This window comes from Bos mutus, chromosome 3 (genome assembly GCF_027580195.1).
Source record: "Bos mutus isolate GX-2022 chromosome 3, NWIPB_WYAK_1.1, whole genome shotgun sequence".
Lineage (NCBI taxonomy): Eukaryota > Metazoa > Chordata > Mammalia > Artiodactyla > Bovidae > Bos > Bos mutus.
The window spans coordinates 105,923,616-105,945,578 of record NC_091619.1 but is presented as its reverse complement, the minus strand read 5'-3'; the positions used below and the strand labels follow the sequence as shown (position 1 = coordinate 105,945,578).

The following is a 21,963-nucleotide window of genomic DNA, read 5'->3' as shown; positions in this document are numbered from 1 at the left end:
ACGAGCGACTAACCCCACAAGTGGTTCCAAGGTTCACAAAAGGTATCCCGGAGGGAGATGGAGATCTGAGAGCCATTCGAAGGAGATTTGATGAAACTGCCCAGGGCAATGCAGAAAGGGAGAGAAGCCACAGCTATTAGGAAACAAGCCCAAGAAATGACCACACTTAAGAGGCAGGCAAAGAAAGAAGAGCTTGGGAAGGAGGAGCCAAAGAGAGGAGAAGAAAAACCAGGAACAAATGAGGCTATAGAAGCCCAGGAAAAAGAACTTTTAGGAAGGTTCCCGCTTGACTCTTCCTGTTTTTAGCTACTGGTCCACAAGCAAGAGCCTCAATCCCCTTACACGTAGATGGGAAACAATAATGACCTCTTCATACTTGCTTTGAGAATTTTATGAATTAATAACATATAAAGAGCATAGCACAATACTTGACATAGAACAAGCACTCAATACCACATTTACCGGCAAAAGGAGATGCTGGTTGGCAGTGTCATATGCAGAGCAAAGACGGGTAACAAAACAATTCAAAGTGCCACTGGGTTTAACAATGTGGAGGCTTCTAGTGTCTTCAGGGCATTCAGAGAAAGCAGACAGCAGGAAGTAGCCACAGGACTGGAATAGGTCAGTTTTCATTCCAATCCCAAAAAGGGCAATGCCAAAGAATGTTCAAACATTCTTTGAATGTACAATTGCACTCATTTCATATGCTAGCAAGGTTATGCTCAAAATCCTTCAGGCTAGGCTTCAGCAGTATGTGAACTGAGAACTTTCAGATGTACAGGCTGGGTTTAGAAAAGGCAGAGGAACCAAAGATCAGATTGCCAACATTTGCTGGATCATGTAGAAAGCAAGGGAATTCCAGAAAAACATCTACTTCTGCTTCATTGACTATGCTAAAGCCTTTGACTGTGAGAATCACAAGAAACTGGAAAACTCTTAAAGAGATGGGAATACCAGACCATCTTACCTGTCTCCTGAGAAACCTGTATTTGGGTCAAGAAGCAACAGTTAGAACCAGACATGGAACAGAATGGTTCAAAATTGGGAAAGGAGTACATCAAGGCTGTATATTGTCATCCTGCTTATTTAACTTCTATGCAGAGTACATTGTTCAAAATGCTGGGCTGGATGAATCACAAGCTAGGATCAAAATTGACAGAAGAAATATCAACAGCCTCAGATATGCAGATGTTACCACTCTAATGGCAGAAAGTGAAGAGGAGCTAAAGAGCCTCTTGATGAGAGTGAAAGAGGAGAGTGAAAAAGCTGGCTTAAAACTCAACATTCAAAAAACAAAGATCATTGCATCCAGTCCCATAACTTCATGGCAAATAGAAGGGGAAAAACTGGAAGCAGTGACAGACTTTATTTTCTTGGGCTCCAGAATCACTGTGGACAGTGACTGCAGCTATGAAATTAAAAGATACTTGCTTCTTGGAAAGAAAGCTATGACAGACAAAGACAGTGTATTAAAAAGCAGAGACATCACTTTGCTGACAAAGGTCCATATAGTGACAGCTATAGTTTTCCCAGTAGTCATGTACAGATGTGAGAGTTGGACCGTAAAGAAGGTTGAGTGCCAAAGAATTGATGCTTTCAAATTGTCGTGCTGGAGAAGACCTGTGAGAGTCCCTTGGACTGCAAGGAGATCAAATCAGTCAATCTTAAAGGAAACCAACCCTGAATATTCACTGTAAGGACTGATACTGAACCTGAATCTCCAGAACTTTGACCACCCGAAGCAAAAAGCAAACTCATTGCATCCTGATGCTGGGAAAGACTGAAGGCAAACGGAGAAGGGGTGGTAGAGGACGAGATGGTTAGATAGCACCACCTTGTCCAATTTAACAGACACGAATTTGAGCAAACTTTGGGAGATAGTGAAGGACTGAGGAGCCTGGTGTGCTGCAGCCCATGAGATCACAAAGAGTTGGACACAACTTAGTGACTGAACAACAACAAAACAGCAGGTAGCAAGGAGTCAAGGAAATGGAGACAAGGGCGTAAGGAGCTGTATTTGAAAAGTATATAAACAGGGCTTCCAGTTTCAAATGATCACCATCTAACAGCTCCCATTAATTGATCTCTCTTCCAAATTCTAAATAAAACCCAAATATATGGAAAACACAGAAATGTCACCATAAACGAGTCTTGACAGCTAACTGCCAGAATCGGGGATGGGGAGTAGAGTGGCATATTTCCACCTATGATAAAGCCAGTGGGACTGGACTGAAAAATACAATTGTAGTGAACCCCCAGGCTATGCTGCCCACAGAGTGACATTGCCTCCCATCCTAAAAATAACTTGAAAGATCCTTTATCCTTCCTCCCACTGTCTGACCCTTTAAAAAACAAGAAAAGCAAGGTCTTTGTGACTGGACAATGAGCGCACAGCCGTCACTTCACTGTGTAGTTGCTTCCCCTATCCCCTGAGAGGGCCTCTCAGCCCAGATACACTTGGAGATGGCAGCTCCCAGAAAAGATGCAGGCACAAAGGGAAGAGGGGCGATGAGACGTCCTAGGAAGGGGTGCAACCTCTTGTAGATACAGATGGAGGGCAGAGATAGGAAAGAGCCAGGAATGACATTTTTTAAAACTACATCTTCTGACTGTTATCAGATGGCCAGGATATAGAGATAGGAGAAGGTTCCATTTCAGCCCCGCAGAGTGATGTTAGATGAAAGCCTGATAAACCCTGAGGACGAAGCTAAAAACAGAGCCCCAGCACCTGCTCTCCCACCGTACATTTGTTATGTGGTTCAACCAGCACCCGAGTGGGGCCAAGAGTCCAGCAGACACTGGCTCTTCAACAGCCATGCCCCACTTTCCTGCTGACCAAGCCCAGTTTTGGATTCAGGGTCTACTGTCTGATGACTCAGGTTGATTCTGATTGTCCCAAAGCATTCATGTGCACTCATTCCCCTTGCCAATAATTGGATCAGGGTTGGATTCACAATCTAATTCTGGCCAAGAAAAGGAGAAACCACCTAAGAGGAAGAGGGATTCTGGGAAAGGTTACTTTAAAAAAAAAAAGTGTTTATTGAATTTGTTACAATTTGGCTTCTGCTCTTTTATGTTTTGGTTTTTTGGTTGCAAGGCATGTGGGATCTTAACTCCCCAACCCAGGATGGAACCCATACCCTCTTGCACTGGAAGGCAAAGTCTCAACCACTGCACCACCAGGGAAGTGCCTGGGAAAGGCTTCCTGCTCTTAAAAAGACACCAACAAGGACGAAACAGTTATTTCTCGGCCCTGGATGGCAGGGTGTGATGTCTGGAGTGGCTGTATCCATCTTGCCACCATAAGGGAGCCAGCCTAGGTTATAAGGACAGAAGACTGCAGAGAAAGAAAGAACCTGGGTCCTTGAGAGCAGTGTTCAGTTGCTGAATTAACCAAGCTCTAATTTTACTCTTCTTAGGTTAGCTAAGGAGTCATTTCAGTCAAAGGTCATTTGCACTGAATTGCACCGTTACTTGTGGCTGAAAGCTTCACAGACCAATCCAAAGGACAATTCATGTGTCGTGGTCTTGGTTTGGTTTTTGGGTTTTTTTGGGCAAATATCAGCTATTTCCTTATTCCAGAATAAGTAAAGAGAAAAAAAACTAAGAAAATGGGCATATGAAAAAAATATTTCTAATTAGCGAAAAAAAGAAAAGTATTATTCTGAAAACTCAGGAGGAACAGATCTTGAAGGGTGATTAATATGACAGTTAGAAGAACAAGGAAGGAGACTGTTTGGCATCTTTAAGAAGATGAAAGAAAACACAGCCTCTTGAAATAGAAGCAGAAGGCAATGAAGGGAAAACAGATGGAGAAGAAAAAGAAACAGGATGACATGAGATAAAAGTGGAGAAGGTGAGAAACGCTTGTAGGGAAACTAAAAATGCGTTAGCAAAATCGAAATATTTAAAAGTCATTATAAATACATGGAATTTAACAAAATCACAAGCAGAATGGGAAATTTAAACTTCTTAGTCTTTGGAATATCAAGCAGACAGTAAGAAGGAAATAGAAAAATTGAATAATATAGTACTTAGTATATATGAGGAAAGAGGGAGAGTGAGAACACTGCAATAATAATAATTTTAAAAAAAAGCGAAGTATGCATTGCTTCAAAGCAGCCGTGGAATCATTAAAATGGTCACCATATCGTAACCCACAGAGAAAACTCCACCGGTTCCTTAAAAAGGAAACGCTGTAGGCAATTCCCTGGCAGTCCAGTGGTTAGGACCTGGTGCTGTCACTGCCAACGAGTGGGTTCAAACCCTAGTTGCAGAATTAAGATCCCACAAACCATGCAGCAAACAAAATAAAAATGTAAACACTGTACAAACCTCCTTCTCCAAACATGAAGCAGTAAAATCAGGAACAAAAAGATAACAAAGTAAGTCATCCAGAAATTAAAACACATTCTCCACAACACTTTTAGTCAAAAGGACAATAGTAGTAGAAAACATAGGTGCAAATCCTCACGACCTTGATTTAGGTAATGGTGTCTTAGATATGAAACCAAAAGCACAAGCAACTTAAAAAAACAAACTGGGCTTCATCAAAATTTAAAATGTTGAGCTTCAGAGGATAGTACTAAGAAAGTGAAGGACAGGGAATCCCCTGATGGTCCAATGGTTAGAACTCCGTGCTTTCACTGCCAAGGGCTCAGACAAAAAAAGAAAGTGGAAGACAGCTTGTTGCCAGAGGCAGGGGGTGAGCAAACTGGGTGAAGGTGGTCAAAATGGACAAGTTTCCTGTTATAAAATACATAAGTCCCGGAAATGTAACGTACAGGGTGGTAACTAGTGTGGTGATTACAATTAAAAACACTATGTTGTATACTTGAAAATTGCTGAGAGTACGTCTTAAAAGATTTCATCATAAGCAAAACAATTTATAACTGTGTGTGGTTATAGATGGTTACGGATGTTCTAGACTTATTGTGGTGATCACTCTACAGTATATACAAATACCAAATCATTATGTTGTATACCTAAAATTAATGTTATATGTCAATTATGCCTCAATTGCCAAAAAGAAAGTGAGTGACAATTCACAGAGCAAATATTTGCAAATCATGTGTACAATGGTTGTTATGTATGGAATTGTTTTCTCTCAAAAAGATATGTTGAGGTCCTAATGCCCAGTACCTCTAGAATGTGACTTTATTTGGAAATATGGTCTTCACAGAGGTAATCAAGTCAACATGAAGTCATTTAGGTGGGACTTACCCAGTGTGACTGATGTCCTTCTGAAAGGGAGGAAGTTCAGACACAGAGACAGACACTGATGGAGGGGAGATGACGTGAAGACATGTAGGAAAGAGAGCCATGTGACTGGAGAGATGCATCTGTGAACCAAGAAAGGCCAAGGACTGCCAGCTAATTCCAAGGGCTAGAAGGAAGGAACCCTTCTGCCCTACAACAGTCACACAGAGCATGGTCCTGCTGACACCTTGATTTCAAACTTCTCGCTTCCAGAAGTGTGAGACGATAAGTTTGTTTTAAGCCATCCAACTTTTAGAAATTTGTTACAGCAATCCAAGGAAGTAATACAAAAGTATCCATAATATATGTATATATTAGGCAAAAAAAACCCCCAAACTCATAACTCAATGACAAAAAGAAAACCCAGCACATTGAAAAGAGGTTCAACATCAGTAGTCATTACGGAAATATAAACTGAAACTGCAGTGAAGTATCACTTCACATCGACTAGGATGGCTGTAATTGGCAAGACAAGCAGGTGTTGGTGAGGATGTGGAGAAACTGGAAGCTTTGTACATTGCTGGTGGGAATGTAAAATGGTACAGTTGCTTTGGAAGGCAGTTTGGCAATGCCTCAATAAGTTAAGCAGCTCCTCAAAAAGATTTTTTTTAAGTTTCCATATATATTGGTCCATGCGACTGCCATAACGAGACACTACAGACTGGTGGCTTAAACAACAAAAATGTATTTTCTTACAGTTCTAAAGACTAGAAATTCCAGAGGATGCTTGCAGGTTCATATTTGTGTTCTGGTAAGGGCTCTCTTCCTGACTCGCTCCCAGCCACCTTCTTGCTGTATCCTCACCTGTCCTTTCCCCTGTGTATGGACAAAGGGTATAAATGAGTTCTGGTGTGTGTTCCTCCTCTTGTAAGGACACCTTGTAAGTCCCTGGGATTCCGGCCTCTCCGTTATGGTCTCACTGTTGTTCAGTTGCTAAGCCATGTCCAGCTCTTTGCAACCCCATGAACTGCAGCACACCAGGCTTCCCTGTCCTTCACCATCTCCCTGAGTTTGTTCAAACTCATGTCCATAGAGTCAGTGATTCCATCCAACTGTCTCATCTTCTGTTGCCTACTTCTCCTCTTGCCTTCAGTCTTTTCCAGCATCAGGGTCTTTTCCAAAGAGTTAGCTCTTCCCATCAGGAGGCCAAAGGTGGGCTCATTACCATTAATTATTTCCTTAAAGGCCCTATCTCCAAATATAGTAACACTGGGGGTTAAGGCTTCAATATAGGAATTTGGGGGAGATAATTCAATCTATGACACCATATGACCTAGCAATTCCACTCCTAAGTATATACCCAAGAGAACTGAAAACTTATGTTTCCACAAAACTTGTACAGGAATGTTCATAGCAGCATTACTCTAATAGCCAAAAATCAGAACCAGTCCAAATCCCATAAACTGATGAATGAATAAACAAACTTGTGGTATATCCACACAATGGAACATTAGCCATATAAAGGATGCAATACTGATACATGCTACAACATGGACAAGCCTTGAAAACATTATGCTAAGTGAAAAAAAGTCTACACATTGTATAATTCCATGGTTATAAAATGATCAGAATAGGAAAATCCATAGAAACAGAAAGTGGATTAGTGGTTATTAGGGGCTAGGGTGGGTGGGAGGAATCGGGAGTGACTGTTAATGGGCTTTCTTTTGGGGCTGATGAAAATGTTTTGGAATTAGAGAGTCTGTGATAGTTGCATAGGAAAAAATGACTGAATTGCACACTTTAAAAGGTATGTGAAATTTTATGGTATGTGAATTATATCTACAAAGAAAATGACAATATGAACAATGTGCAGTGTATAAAAACATACTAGATGTGACCAAAGCTAAACTCAGAGGAAATTTCTTAGACTTAAAATATTAAAACTATAACAACTAAGCACTGAACTCACCTAGAAAAAGACCTCAGGAAAGCAGGAGGATGGTATCAGGAAAGATAAAATCATAAAATAATTGACAAAAGTAAAGAGCAGTGGAATTGATGAGTTCAAGAGCTGGTTATCTGTCATAACCAATAAAATAAATTCCTTCCAAGAATAATTTTTAAGAAAGAAATCACAGGGCACAATATGAAGAAAGAGAAAGTAAACTCTAGATACTATAGAAAGTTTTTAAATAAACATTTCTGGGCTAATAAGTTAGAAAAAGATCATCAAAAGATGTTCTGTGGAAGTACAGATTAACAACAGTGACTCAAAAGGAAGTTACAGAAAAGACTGGGCCATCAGCAAACTTTCCCACTAAAAAAATACAGTTTCCCAGGCAGTTCTGCCTGTCTCCAAAGAATGATAACTGTGCTATTTAAACTATTCCAGAGCAGAGAAAAAGAAAAGATTATCCCTGATGGCTTTTTCAAAGCCAGCATTACCAAAATGCTAAAACTTGACAAAGAACACAAAAACTAATCTCCCTTATAAATGTAGATGGGAAATATTAAAATATAAGCAAATTAATTCAGCACATATTAAAAGAATAACACACCCGTCTGCGGTACGGTATAATCTAGGGATGCAGAGAATCACATTGTAAAATCCACTAGTAGAACTCATCATATCAAAAGTTCAAAGGAAAAAAACACGTGGTCATCTTGAAAGATGCTGAAGAAGCATTTTGTAAAATTAACATCCATTGCTGACTTTTTTAAAGCAAAAGCATTATATGGCCAAGGAGATAAAAGCAGGGCTTTGGTAATAGACAGACCTGAGTTCTGGCTGACTTTGGATAATTCACTTGGCCTCTCAGACTTCAGTTTTATCATCTGAAAGATGATCATAATTCTATTTAAATGAATTAATGTAGAAAATCATATTGCATGGTACCCAACACAGAGCAGCCCTCAATCAGTGGAAGCTTAGTGTTTTTATTAATAAAATGGAAGCAGAAGATTATTTCCTTAACATGATTTTTAAATCCATCTATATCAAAATATGACTGTTATCAGGAAATACTAGATTAAAATTTGTGTTGCATATATTTTGCAAAGGGGGATTTATAGTAGATAATTTTTGGTATGGATATAAATATAGAAAAAATGTGGAAGGATATACTCCAAGATATTAGTAGTTGTGTTTATCTCTGGATAACAGGATTCTGGGTGCTTTCTTTCATTTTCTATACTGAATTTTTAAAATGTAAATGCAGGACTTTCCTGATGGCCCAGTGCCAATACAAGGGACACAGGTATGATTCCTGGCCTGGGAAGATCCCACTTACCACGGGGCAACTAAGTTCTTGTGCCACAACTACTGAAGCTTGAGGGCCCTAAAGCCCTGCATGCCACAGCAAGAGAAGCCACCACAGGGAAGAGGAGCCCCTGTTCTCTGCAACTAGAGAAAGCCCACACACAGCAATGACTTAGGGCAGCCAAAAAAAAAAAAGAAGACAGAAAAAAAATTGCTAAATGTAAATGCAATAGCAAATGTTAGATAGGGATAATTGGAAAAAACAAAACAACTGTTCTTCCAGAAGACCAGACAAGTTGGGAACCCTCTCCCAGAAGGCAGAGGAAATGGACTGAGAGCTGAAAATGACAAAGGAAGTGACAAGATTTGAGAATCAGAAAAATGGATGTACAACTCAAGGCGTAGAAAGATTCTTAAGAGAGATACTAGAGTTATAAGAGGTTCTAGTCAAAGTAATAACTGAAAAAAACTTTCAGAAATAAAAAGAGGTACACAGATTGAAAGTTTTACGATGTTATAGCCAAACTCAATGAAAAGAGGTCAATACTTGTTAGATTTTATTTTCACCAGTAGGCTAAAGAATTATACAAACATCTACGTGTGTACACCTTTGCACCCAAGTTACCTACAAAACAGTGAAAATTACCCTGGCCTCAGACTTTTCTGCAACACAGCTGCCATTAGACAAGACAGAGTCATAAAAGGATCCTATCTTCTCAGACATGAAAAGACTCAGGAATCATACACTCATTTCTTGCAAAGGATACTTGAAGGATTACTTGAAGCTGTACCCCAGCTGAGTGAGGCAAATCAAAAGTCTTAATAAAAGTCAAGAATGAGGAAGGTGTGATATTAAAGGAGTGCAGGTCTTCACTTATTCATCTAAATTCCAGACTCCCAAAAGGGACTGTTACATGTTGGCCAGTGAATTCTATTGCCCCTACCCTCCGACCCTCCGTGTTTCCTTGCTCTTTTCCAGGACCAGGAAAGAGGGTGAGGCAGTAGAATCCTTGTAGAGGCCAAGGAACACACACAGCGTCCCTCTTTCTGAGATAGGAAATAAGGAGGTAAGATTCGGCTTCCCACTGAAATTTTTGGACAGAGGGGGCAAGACTGCAGAATCTTCCACCTCTTTTTTCTGGGAACTGCAGAGCTGGGTGTGGGGCAAAAGTTCGCTCCGAGATCGGGAAAGAGGAGTGGGCACTGGCTCCCGCAGACTCGCTGAAAACTCGTAACTTCTGTGGCCCAGAGGCACAGAGTCATCAGCATCTTCAGCCCCTCCGGCCTGGCCTTCGGGAGGGGAGCTGACCTCGGTGGGGGTCGCCGGGGTCGGGGATTTTTGTTAAGACCAGCGATAGCAGTTTATCTGGGGTGGTTGCGGGCTGAGGGGATGCTCGCGGTGGGCGAGACAGGGGAGCGCGCGGGATGCGGAAGACCTTACCCCCCGGCCCGGTGGAGACCGTGACCTGCGCGTAGGTGGCTCCCGCGGCGGCCGCCGGGCCAGACACTCCGTTGAGCGCGGCCACGCGCACGGTGTAGCGCGCGCCGGGCCGCAGGTGCAGCAGCGTAGCGGCGCGCTCCCGCAGCCCCACCTGGCGCGGCACGAAGGCCACGCGCGGCCCGCATGGCTCGCACGCGCCCGCCGGGCCTTCGCGGCCGCAGAGCAGGCACAGAAGAGAGTACGTGACGTCCGAGCGGCCGCCCGAGTCGGCCGGCGGCAGCCAGCGCAGCCGCAGCGCCAGCGGCGAGCGGCTCAGGCTGTACTGCAGGTCCCGCGGCGCCGACGGCGGACCTGGGGGAGACGGGTGGGCGCAGTCAGGGGTTGGGGTGGGCGGCCGCGGAGCAGAGGAGGGAGGGGGCGGGGCCGGGCGGGAAGGGGAGGGGCGTGGGCCTGCGAAGGGCGGGGCCTGTGAAGGGCGGGGCCGGTAAGGGCGGGGCGTGGGCGGGCAGGGGAGGGGAGCGGAGGGCGGTGGGCGGGTGAAGGGCGGGATGTGGGAGTGGGGCGCGGTCAGTGATGGGGTGGGTGGACGTTAGAGAGGGGATGAGGTTACTGACCTGGGGACCTAACAGAGTGTAAGGGGCGGGAGTCCCCCTGCTGACTGGAGAGTTAAGACAGGTGAGGGCGGGAGCGGTGGGCGGCGGCCCACAGGGTGATCCCCCAAGGAGCCTAACCTCATCCCTTCGTCTAGATTCTCTCTGTTGTCCTGGTTCTTCCATCCCCAGGCCCAAGTCTGCGGTGACCACCCCTCCCTCCACTCTGCCGTCTGGGGGGCAGGCCCCCCACGTGAGCCCTGGCGCTCCCCAGCGTGGAGCCCCTGCCCTCACCACACCTCGATTCCGCCTTTACAGACCGCCCCCCACCCCCTGCCCGTGGTAAAGCATTCAGGAGCTGGACTCACGGGTGCAGGACGCCGAGGGCGGGTCGGTGGGCGAGCGCGCATAGCTGTCCTGGCACACGCAGAACGTGGACGCGTTTTCCAGGGCCCGGCTGTGCTCTGGGCACGGTGAGCAGAGGGGCCGCCTCGGGGACACCTTGTAAAACCCTGGGGGACAGGCTGCGGGGAGGAACTGCGTGAGGAAGGGGCTACACCACAGCCTCTCTCTCCTCCACTTTCCTGATTGGGGTGGGGCTGCGTTGCTGCTTTTAGCAATTCACTGAATGCTCATAACAACCTATGAGATTTGCACTTTATCCTCATTTCAAAAATGAGGGAACTAAGGCTCAGAGAGGTTAAGTAACTTGCCAGATGTCCCACAGCTAGTAAATGGAGGGATTCCAACCGCAGCCGACTGGTTCAGAGCCCACACCACACTGCCCTAATGCCCACTAGAAGAAAAGGAGCCAGGCTTTCTGGTTTTGATGTGAGGACAGAAGGGAGAGGCCTCTGAGGGTTGTTTCCCAGTTACTAAAGGACAGACACCCACACACTCCCAATTAGAAACACTGCCACACACAAACACATACACACTTGTCAGAGCTCATCCTCCCACCTCCACTGTTTGAGGGTTAATGCATCATAAATCCTCTACTGACGCACTTGGTCCCCATTTAGGAGTGGAGCCTGCCACTCTTAAGTGGAGGGAGAAGAGGGACCATGAAAGTTCCTTGGTTCTGACACCTCCTCAGTTCCTTTGCTTCTCTCACTTCCCTCACCTCCCCTAGAAGTCGGTGGTTAAAAGCACAGGCTTTTATATATAAACTACCTGGGTTTGCAGCTGAGTTGCACGACTTATTTGCTTTGTGGCCTTGGGCAAGTTGGTCCACTTCTCTGAGCCTTGCATAGAATACCTACCTCAAAAAGGTGGTTGGAGGGTTGAGATAAAAGATGCAAACTGCTGAGCCCAGTACAGACAATATTTGCACACTAATGGTAGTAATTACTCTTCCTCCAGCACAGGCCTAGAGTGGAAACAGCTAAACACCCACTTTAAAAGGTTTCTCACCAGCTGGGCCAGGGAGGGAGGCAATGGCTGCTGGCCCTCCTCTCAGAGCTTGGGTGGTCCTCACCAGGTTCCCTGTCCCTGCCAGGATTTCTTTATCCCTCTCCTCTGGTTTAGCTTTTTGTGGAAGACTGGTGGCTCTCCAACCCCAAAAAGACATACTACAACAGAAGGGATGCAGACTAGCCCTTGGGAAGAACTTCCAGCTCTCTGGGAGCAGAGGGTAGGGGCTGAGGGTTCCATCTGGAGGCTTAGGTTTGGCGATGGGTCCCTCTTGCTTAGAGCCCTGGGCTTTGGGCTGCTTTGGGCAGGGCCTCCAAAGCTCAGGAGCCTTTGGAAGTCCCTGCCTTCGGAACAAAGCACGGGGCTCACTAACATCTGGTCTGGGCAGCAGCAGTCAGGCTGGGACTCCGGAGGCCTGGGTTCCAGTGTTAGCCTTGCTACTTCCTATGCCTCTCTGGCCTCAAGAAACCAGACAAATGCGAACACTAAGCATGGCCTGCCCACCTCCTTCGGAAGTAAGAGAGGGACATGTTTGCAGGATCGCACAGCAGGAGGGAAAGAATGTGGGAGGCTCCTTTCTCCGTGTGTATGTGTGTCTGGGGTCCCAGAGGTGGGTGGTCCAATCAGAGACAGCATTGCTTATATCTACTTTGAGAGGCTGTATTTAGAAGAGGTTGTATGGAGGGGCAGACTCAGGAAGGGACTCCTGAGAACCAGACCCCTTCCTCTTTTCCTCATGGTCAGAGTCAGAATTTCAGGGGTCCTCTAGTTGAATGCCCTCTGGCCCATCTTCCAGCAGCTTTCCCAGCAGGAGCCACAGTCTTTGCTCAGATACTTGGTAATGGGACCCCATCTCCTTCTGAGGCGGCCTCTGTTGAACAATGCTGGCAGTTTGAAAGTGCTTCCATTTAAATTGCACAGCAGCCCCCTAGGGTACTTTCCCGCAGCTCTAAGAAGAAAGGGGGAGTCCAGAGAGATTGAGTAACTTCTCACAGCCCCTCAGTACCAGGCAGAGCTGGGATCTGAGTGCAGGCCTCTGCCCCCTGTAGGGGGCACTGTGGGGGAGTGGGAATAGCAAGTCACAGCTGTTAGGTTGCCACCTGGCTCACATTGGCATTCAGTAAGCAGGTGGTGGGATTTCCCAGGTGGTTCAGTAGTAAAGAATCCACCTGCAATGCAGAAGACACAGGTTCGATCCCTGGGTCAGGAAGATCCCCTGGAGAAGGAAATGGCAACCTGCTCCAGTATTCTTGCCTGGAAAATTCCATGGACAGAAAAGCTTGGTGGGCTACAGTCCTTGGCGTTGCAAAGAATTGGACATAACTTAGCGACTTGGCAACTGAGCACGCAGGCCTTCATGCTGAGCCCAAATCAGCCTCTCTGCATGTAACCCGCCTCATGCCTCTCCATCGCAGGGACTTGATGTACCCTGTGGAGCCTCAGCATGTCTGCTTGGGTCCCTCTGCTCCAGGGCAGTCCTACAGAGATTTGAAGACACGAGTCATACACTGACTTTTTCCACCAAGGGAAACCCCGCATCTTTCAATAATTCCTCTGGTGGCTGGGAGAGGAGCAACAAGAGTCATGGCCATTAAAGAGAGATGCCTCTGTGTGTCTGTCTTCAGAGAGGGCTCTGTAATAGCTACAGAAAACACTTGCAAAGCCTTCCCTTTTAAAATACAAACCTGACCATTTCATTTCCCTTTTTGAAACCCTCCAACAGCTCCCCAATGCCTACCCCACCCATGCCACACTGAACTTTTCCTTTTCCACCTCTGCATCTTGTCCCATAGTGTCTTATGCACCTTCTCTCCTGGCAAAGGCCTATGTTTCTCCAAATCCTAGTTCAAAATAATCTCCCTTGTGAAGCTTTGCCTGGCACCCTCCCCATGTCCTTACTCCCTAAGGCAGAGCTGATGCCATTACAAATGGCCTTTGTCTGGTCTCAGCCAAAGTCAGAAGTGGGATTGGGTTCCTGAGTCTGTGTGTGTGTGTGTGTGTGTGTGTGTGTGTGATTGCCTAGAATGTATATCTAAATCCACTCCTGAAGTCCCTGATCCATTCATTCAACAATTTTTTAGCATCAGCTATGAGCCAGGTGCTGTTCTAGGCTCTGGAGCTGCAGTAAAGCAGAGGTGAGTAAAGCAGAGCAAGATTCCCCTGTCCACTGGTACAGGTGACCCCTCCTAACCCACAGAGAGAAGAGAGGCCATCGGTTGGTAATTCTCTTCTCTATCAGCTCTTTCCGGTAACAGTACAGGGAGTGGAGCCATAAAAACAGTCCATTTAAGGTGTGGGCAGCAGGGCACTGTATTTAAAAACAATAAAACTGAGTAAAACGTGGCCTGCTTTTTGTTAGCAGCATGCATCAGCAATTCTGATCCACATCAGTAATAAATTACTTCTTCCCCAGAGGCCGATGGCCTCCCCCAATTTGGTACCCCTTTGGCTCCCCACCTCCTGTGTAAACAAGGCTCCCTCTCATCTACAGTAAAAAAAATCCTCTCTCCACCCAATGTCCTCCTCAAGACATCATGCCCTCTTCTCCCCTTTCAAACGCAGCCTCCAGAGAGTGTTTACATTCCCTGCCTTTAGCTCTTCAATTTCCTTCATCCTCTTACCTGCTGCAGCTGGTAAGACCTCCATCACTCAGCTGAAACTGCTCTCACCAGGGCCACTAGGCAGACATCGACCAATCCTTGCATTACCCGATGGCTCACCAACACTGCAGGCCATCCCCTCCTGGAACTTCCATCATTCTTGTTGCTGTTTAGCTGCTAAGTCATGTCCGACTCTCTTTACCCCATGGACTGTAGCCCGCCAGGCTCCTCTGTCCATGGGATTTTCCAGGCAAGAATACTGGAGTGGGTTGCCATTTCCTTCTCCAGGGGGTCAGCCTGACCCAGGGAACAAATCCAGGTTTCCTGCTTGGCAGGCAGATTCTTTACCACTGAGCCACCCAGGAGGCCCTCCATCATCCTTGGCTGCCATGAAATCACACTCTCCTCCAGCCTCTGATCACTGCCTTGCAGTCTTCTTTATAGCTCCCCTTTGTATGTTGCTGTTCTGTGAGACTTCATCATTGGCCGCCTTGCTTCTTACCCCACACATTCTCCCTGGTCTGTCCCAACCAAACCCATAGCTTCAAGTCGCATCTATCTCTCTGTTGCTGAGCTCCAGACCTGCTTTCTAGCTACCTCTATTTGAGTGCACCATGGACACCATCAATTCTTTATGTGCATTCATGCCCTGTGTTCTCTACTCCAGTGAATTACCATATGTCCATTCCATCCTCTGGATGCAGATCAGTCAAAATGGACTCCTTCCTCCTTTGAAATCAATGGTCACCAAGTGCTGTGGAGGTTTTCTTGTTATTACATCCATCCTTGTCACTCAGTGAGCTCTGCTACTCCCTTGGTTCAGAACCCGTGCTCCTTCTCCTGAACTATTACATCATCATCCTTCCTCAACTTCTGGCCTCTAATCCTTCCTTCTCCAGCTTTTTCTTTGTAATAGCAGCTCAAGTGATATTTTGAAAATACAAATCTGAATTAGTCAGATCTCTGCTTCAAACTCTCCCTAATGGTCTAAAGCATGAAGTCTAAGCTCTTTATCCCTTCTTTATCCCCACTCAAGCCCTTCATGAATTGCCACTCCTCTTTTCCAGCCCCTTCACCCGCGCATCCCCAAGTGCCCTCTTCTGTATCCATGCTGACTTGCTGAGCCCCAAGCATGCCATGTTCTCGCCTGCCTCCATGCTTCTACATACACAGTCTCTTACCTCAGAATTCTCTTGGCTACCTGGAAGAAAGGCCTTATCAACATCTCTCTCTACACTTAGAATTGGGTTCTCCTGTCTCCAGGCTTCCTCAGATTTCTATTGATATGTATCACTCTTTATGCTAACTGCTCACTCACCCAGTACATTTCCATTGAGCACCTACCATATGTCCCATTATGGACACTGGAGCTGCTAAGATAATACAACCCATTGTCTGAGCTCAAGAAGTTCCTAGTCGAGTGATAGAAACACTAGAGGTCACTGCAGACCATGGGGTAAATAGACGATGTAGAAATACAGGTTTGGAGAACCCAGAAGTGGATCCCAACCTTTCCTGAAGAGCCCAGAAAAGTTTTTATCTCCAAGTCTGTTACTGAACCACAAGAGCCTCAGGGAAAAGATGGTGACATTCATTTATAAACATATCACACACCCTCAATAAATGCAGGTGAGGTGTTCTCAACTCATGTTGAATGGATGACTGAACAAAGGGATGAGAGCACGTTTAGTCACTTCTCCCACTGTCTTCCCACCACTGTATCAATCTCTCTATTAGCTCATACATCATCCTGTTGTGACTTTTAAATGTTTACATCTTTCCACTTAGACTATGAATTTCTCAAGAGTTGAAATTTTGCCTGATTCATTTTTGTTGCCCTGGCACCAAGAGAAGGACCTGGCTTAGAAAAAGCATCACTTGGTCTTTCTTCATTAAGTGCACATGGTTCACACCCCATTCTTACCCTCAGTCCTCAGAGCTACAGATAGAGAAAGAGAGACCTGTTCCTGGTGCCCCCACAGACCAGAGAGTCTAACAGAACCCCCAACATGAAGGATCTCCCCCGGGGGCACAGTGACTCTAGTTCAGAGAGTTGGGTGGGATCTTAGTAGTGACCTAGTGCAATTTCCCAATCTCTCTCTCCAGCTCAAGAATCCTCCTGCCAGCCTCTGACTTGTATATTGTTGGTGACAGGGAGCTCACTCCCTCTAATGTAACCAATCCCAGCAGCTTCTAGCTAATAGAGCTGGGCTATTGTAGAGTTCTTTCCAATGCACAGGGGAGGCAGCATGGTGTAGTAAAAAGAACCTGAGAGTTGGGCAAATCTGGATTTAAAACTCAGTTCCCTGTTTCTTAACTGCAAGTGAGGTGTTAATCTCTCTGAGCCTGTTTCCTTATCTGCAAAACAGGGATAAAGATGTTTTTATTGCTGTGAATAAATAAGAAGGTCTGTGTGAGGTGTTTATCATGGTGCCTGAAATACAGGTCCCTGATGACCCGTTGTATGCAGTCAAATCCATCTCTCATTAACTTCACTCACTGGTCCTGGCTGCACCCACTGGGAGCACCACAAAAAGTCAGGACTCCCAGCTCCATACCCCACGACTTCCCCACTCCCCCTCCTGCCTCTTTCATCTAGGACACACTCTCTCGCAACTGCCACCTGCGGGCTACACTCCCACACCACACCCCCCAGGGCGCTGGATACCTTCACAGATGTCACCGCGTTCTTGGAATCCCGCACTGCAGCTGCACCGGCCCACGGGCACCAGCCACTCGCCATCGGCGCCGCAGTGCATGCGCGGGGGGCTGCCGGGCTCCCCTTCTGAGTGTGCCACGCATGTTCCGGTCACCTCCACCAGCGTGGAGAAGGCGCTCTCGGCTGCGGTGGCTGGGAACGCCGCCAAGCCCCGCACCGTGGCGCGGCACTGCTTGTAGTAGACTCGCACCGAGACTAGAGCCACGCATGCGCCCACGTCCTGGAAGGCCAGGTGGAAACCCCGCCGGCTGAGCGGACCGATCTCGCGCACCTCTGTGTTCAGCTTCATCTTGCGCTCACCCAGGTCGCCCTGAGTGAAGCTCTCATCTGCCGCGATTGTGTCGATCTTACGGGGCCGGCTGCCACCTGGGCGGGTACGCCCGCGGCCCAAATCGGCCTCGGTTTCCAGGTAGTAGACATTGAAAGTCTCCTTGCAGGTGCCTGCGGCTCCAGGGATGCTGCTGCAGTCACGCAGTGTGAACTGCAGCTCCACGAAGATGCGCTGCCCGCGGCCGCGGCCGATCCAGCCAGTCTGCAGCCAGTTGTCCTGGTTGGGCTCCAGCACGTTGCACACCTGGTATGTGCGAATGGGACGGTCGTGCTCGTCCACGCCGCTGATCTCCTCCCACTGGGGAAGAGAACAAACATGTGGGCGGCTTAGAGCCAAGGCGCCCCCAAGAGGTCGAGCCCTGGCGTTGACTGGGGCTGAAGTCCCCATTCCCCATCATTTTGCATTCTCTTCTCCCCTCCTTCCCCATACACACCCCTGAAATTATAAGACGCAGAGCTGGGAGAAACCTTGGAGACAACTTAGGTCCAGTTGACAGGGAAAACAGGCTCCAGAGAGGGGTGACTTGAGTGGATAGACACTTCCTCTTGTAGCAGAAGTAAGAAGTCTCCTTGCTCTCCACCCCGTGCTCTTTCCACAACACTAAGCTGCTGTCACACCATCACATCTCCCCCGATTACCCCAAGTTTCCAAGCCCCTTTTAGGATTCCAAGTCTTGCTTATCCTGTCAATCCATCAGTCAACAACATTGCTTAGTGGACCTACTGGGTGCAAGGCACCGTCCAGCATTGGTTCCATCCAGATGCTGTCTGTTCCTAGACACACCCAGTTCTCTTATCAGTTTTTTTTTGTTTTTTTTTTTTTGCGGTCTGACTGAAGAGTCAACATTTTCTAATAGGCCACTCTGGCTTGAAGCCAGGGCTGCTGGAGACTACATGCTCTCAGGAGCATTTTGATCTGATGTAGCCATGGAGAGATAAAGGGGCTGAGTCCTGGACCACCAGGAGCTCCTTGGGACAGAGAGGGAAAGGTTTACACTTACCCCATTACTTGGCAGTGCAGTCCAGCCCAGCTCAGCTTGGGAAGCTTTGGAATCCAAAAGGATGACTAGAGAGAGGGAAGAACAGAAATGTCAGAAAGTTCGGGGTGGCGGGGTGAGAACCTTTGGTGAGTTCACTTGAAATTTGCTGACTGAGAAAACAGAGAATGTGGTGAAGGATACAGACAAGTTTTTCCCACTTCATATATCCCCATGATAAGGCATGAGTAGGTCTAGTCTAAAGAAAGGTAGCCACAATGATTAGGGAAGGAGCCTGTATTAGTTTTCTATGACTGCTGTAACAAATTACCACAAATTTAGTGGCTTAAAACAACAAAACTTTATTATATTACAGTTCTGGAGGTCAGCAGTTGAAAATCAGTTTCACTGGTCTAAAGTCAGGGTGTTGGAAAGACTGGTCCCTTCCGGAGGCTCAAATGGGAGAATCCATTTCCTTGCCTCCTTTAGCTTCTAGTGGCCACCTGGATTCCTTGGCTTGTGGCCCCCTCCTCCATCTTCAAAACACATCATTCCAGCCTGTTTCCTTCTCTAACTCTGACTTCTGTGGCTCTCTTATAAGGGCCATTGTGATTGTAATCGGGTCACCCATATAATCCAGTGTAACCTCTCCATCTCAAGACCCTTAGCCATACCTGCAAAGTCTATTGCCATTTATGATAATATTCACAGGTTTTGGGGATTCAGGTATGGAAATATTTGGAGAGTCATTATTCAGCCTTGCATGGAATCCATGACATGTGCTCTAAGATTGGCTCTAAAATGGGGGGATCAGTGACCCCCCCCCACCTTCCCAGATCTCCCAAATTATAACTGAGTGTCAAGAAGAGGGAGAAAGTGATCATATCCGAGAATTCTTGTACACATTCCTGAATTCACTCATACTCATGGGTTCTTCTGAGGTCTGGGGTCACCAGGGATAGGGGAGACTTGAACTTTTTAGTTTGACTCCCAGAGCCTCTGGGGAAAACGAAGTAGAGAGACCCTGCCAGCAGCAAAAAAAGTAAAAATCTTTACCTCCTCAATCAGCCCCTTTCCCAGGGGCTGTCATCTCCACTGCTTTTGAAAGATTATCAGGATTCCTTTAATATATAAAGCCATGACCCCTTCTAAACCAGAGATGCATGTGGTCACTTTCTTCCCCCATGAGGCATCTGACCTGCAGTCTGAATTCTGCTGTCAATATGGGTTCCAGAGAAACACTGGTTAGAATAGCACAGCAGCAGCTCAGAGCCAGAAGCCCAGGCCATCCCCAAATCGTTGAAGATTACTCATCTGGAGCTTAAGCAAGGGGGTGTGGCTCCAAGGTGAGCCCTTTAAAGGGGTTGGCCCCAGAGGTGTCAGCGACAATGAGCAGGACCACTGACAGCTTCCCGATTTCGGTGTAACCGACAGCACATCGGAATTGCATATTGGAAAGCATCAGAGATCTAGCGCCCAAAACAACCCCGAGGCCAACGCCTCAGATTCCAGCTCCTCCAGCTCCTGCACCTGGATATTACGCCTCTGGATTTAACTGAGTGTACAGCTCTCTCAAATTCAGGGTCAGACGCAAAACGCAGTCTCTGGTACAGCGAGCACCACCGAACCCGGCAACGCAGATTGCGCTGGTTAGGCTACACTCCAAATTCAGCACTGCGGACAGCTCCCTCTGGTCAGCACGTCGGACAGCTCCCAGACTCTTACCCCCAATCCCCCACCCCACGCCCTCTCACCCACATTTGCCACCAGACCGCCCGCCCTCGTCGCCCCACCAGCGCTCCACCTTCTGTTTGCCACGCAGTGGTCCCCTAGACTCCCCACTGTTCCGGCTCCATCCCATCTCCTTATACTCAGATTTCACCTCCGCATCTCCCTGCCCCCACACCTTCCACCTCCAATTGCTCAGCCTGTCCGTCTCACCGGCCCCTGAACCGTCGCCTCTGGCTCCCACGTCTGGCTTCCTGGTCTCTTTCTTCCCCAGCCTCCCAGGTCTCCAGCCCCCGAGCTCCTCAGTGCTCCTCTCTTCTTCGTTGCTTAGCCACCTTTTCCTCTCTCTCCAGTTCTTTGCTTCTCGCTGTCCGCTTGCTTCAAACCCCAATACAGACTCCAGTCTCTTCGTATGACTCCTTCCTCAAGCACCCCGGTTCTTCAGCTTCCTATCTTTTGGCATCCAAGCCTCCAAAACAGCCACCAGTTTCCTCACCTTCCTCTGCGGTCCCTGGCCTCCCCGGCCCCAAAAGCAAGGCGAGACACAGCGGCATCAGGCAGATGAACAGGCGCAGCGGATGCGGGCCGGCGCCGGTCTCCATGGTCCGCAGACCGAGCTGTCAGTGCGGCGGCGGCTCAAGCCGCGCCAGCCCCAGCACCGCTGAGCAGTGCCCCCAGACCCTAGCGCTGGCTGTGGGGCGGGATCTCGCCGGTGACCATCATCCATGGGCACCAATCCCTATGTACCACCGCGGGAAGTCCACCAATCCCCGCCAGGAGAAGGTGGAGAGGTGGAGTTTCACAGGCCAGAGGCGGAACAGCAAATTGGAGGGGGAGAAGGAAGGGGTCCCGCCAGTCTCCAAACCATGGGGGGTGGGGCAGCCCTGAGACCTGGTTCGGTTCATGGGGAGAGGGATGACCTGCCGTAGGTGGCCCAGAGCGCTGAACCTTAGCCTCTCATTCCTGAGAAACAGGCAATGTGGGCGTGGCTTAAGGAGGAGCAAACCGCGCCGAGGCAGCGACACTTAAACAGCCTCTGAGCTAACCTGGAAGACCCCTAGTACCCAGGACTTGCAGGAGGTTTTGAAGACTGGTGTCCCGACCCGAAGCTCTGGGAAGCTCCTCTATCTTCTAGCCCTTGTCTTCTTCTTGTATCTGCAGCTTTTGGTATCTCGTGGCTCCACCCCGCCCCCTTTCTCCCCGCCTTCATTCTCTCTCTCTCTCTCTCTCTCTCTCTCTCTCTCACACACACACACACACACACAGACACACACCGGGGAGGAAGAGGCCAAGCACGACCCCGAGAGCTACACGAGAAAGGAGAGTAAAGTGGAAGACACAGTGCCACACTACCAGCAGCTCTTCCGAGGCTGGGGAATCATGTGAACGCCGGGATGGGCGGTTGATAGATTTTGCATGAACGAGTGATTCCCCAGGTTCTTGCTTCTGCAGCCAGGACACAGGCAGCCCTCTCCGCGACCACCCCTTTCCCCAGTCTGCTCAGAGCCTGGAGTTCCCCCCTTTATAAACGCTCTCCGCCCACTCGGGGACTCGTGAGGAAAGCAGCGGCCAGACTCCCAGGCATCAGCGAGAGAGGAGGAGTAGTCCTCACAGAGTTCACCCAGCCCTGAAGGAGTCGAAAGGAAACGTGGAGCACGACCTCTGTCTTGTGAAGGTCATTTATGTGCTGGCTGAGGGTTTAAGGCG

The 21,963-nt window shown here is 47.8% G+C and overlaps 1 protein-coding gene across 1 annotated transcript in view; it reads right to left on the bottom strand.

Moving 5' to 3' along the window:
- The window catches only part of EPHA10 (EPH receptor A10), a 42,965-nt gene extending 22,107 nt beyond the window's left edge, over positions 1-20,858 (bottom strand). Inside the window, exons 1-5 of the mRNA XM_070365255.1 lie at positions 20,753-20,858; positions 18,553-18,617; positions 17,171-17,849; positions 10,858-11,013; positions 9,900-10,250 (exon numbers count right to left, since the gene is read on the bottom strand). Coding sequence (XP_070221356.1) covers positions 9,900-10,250; positions 10,858-11,013; positions 17,171-17,849; positions 18,553-18,617; positions 20,753-20,858 — 1,357 coding nt within the window. The remainder of the gene's footprint in view (positions 1-9,899; positions 10,251-10,857; positions 11,014-17,170; positions 17,850-18,552; positions 18,618-20,752) is intronic.
- Positions 20,859-21,963: the final 1,105 nt, after the last annotated feature.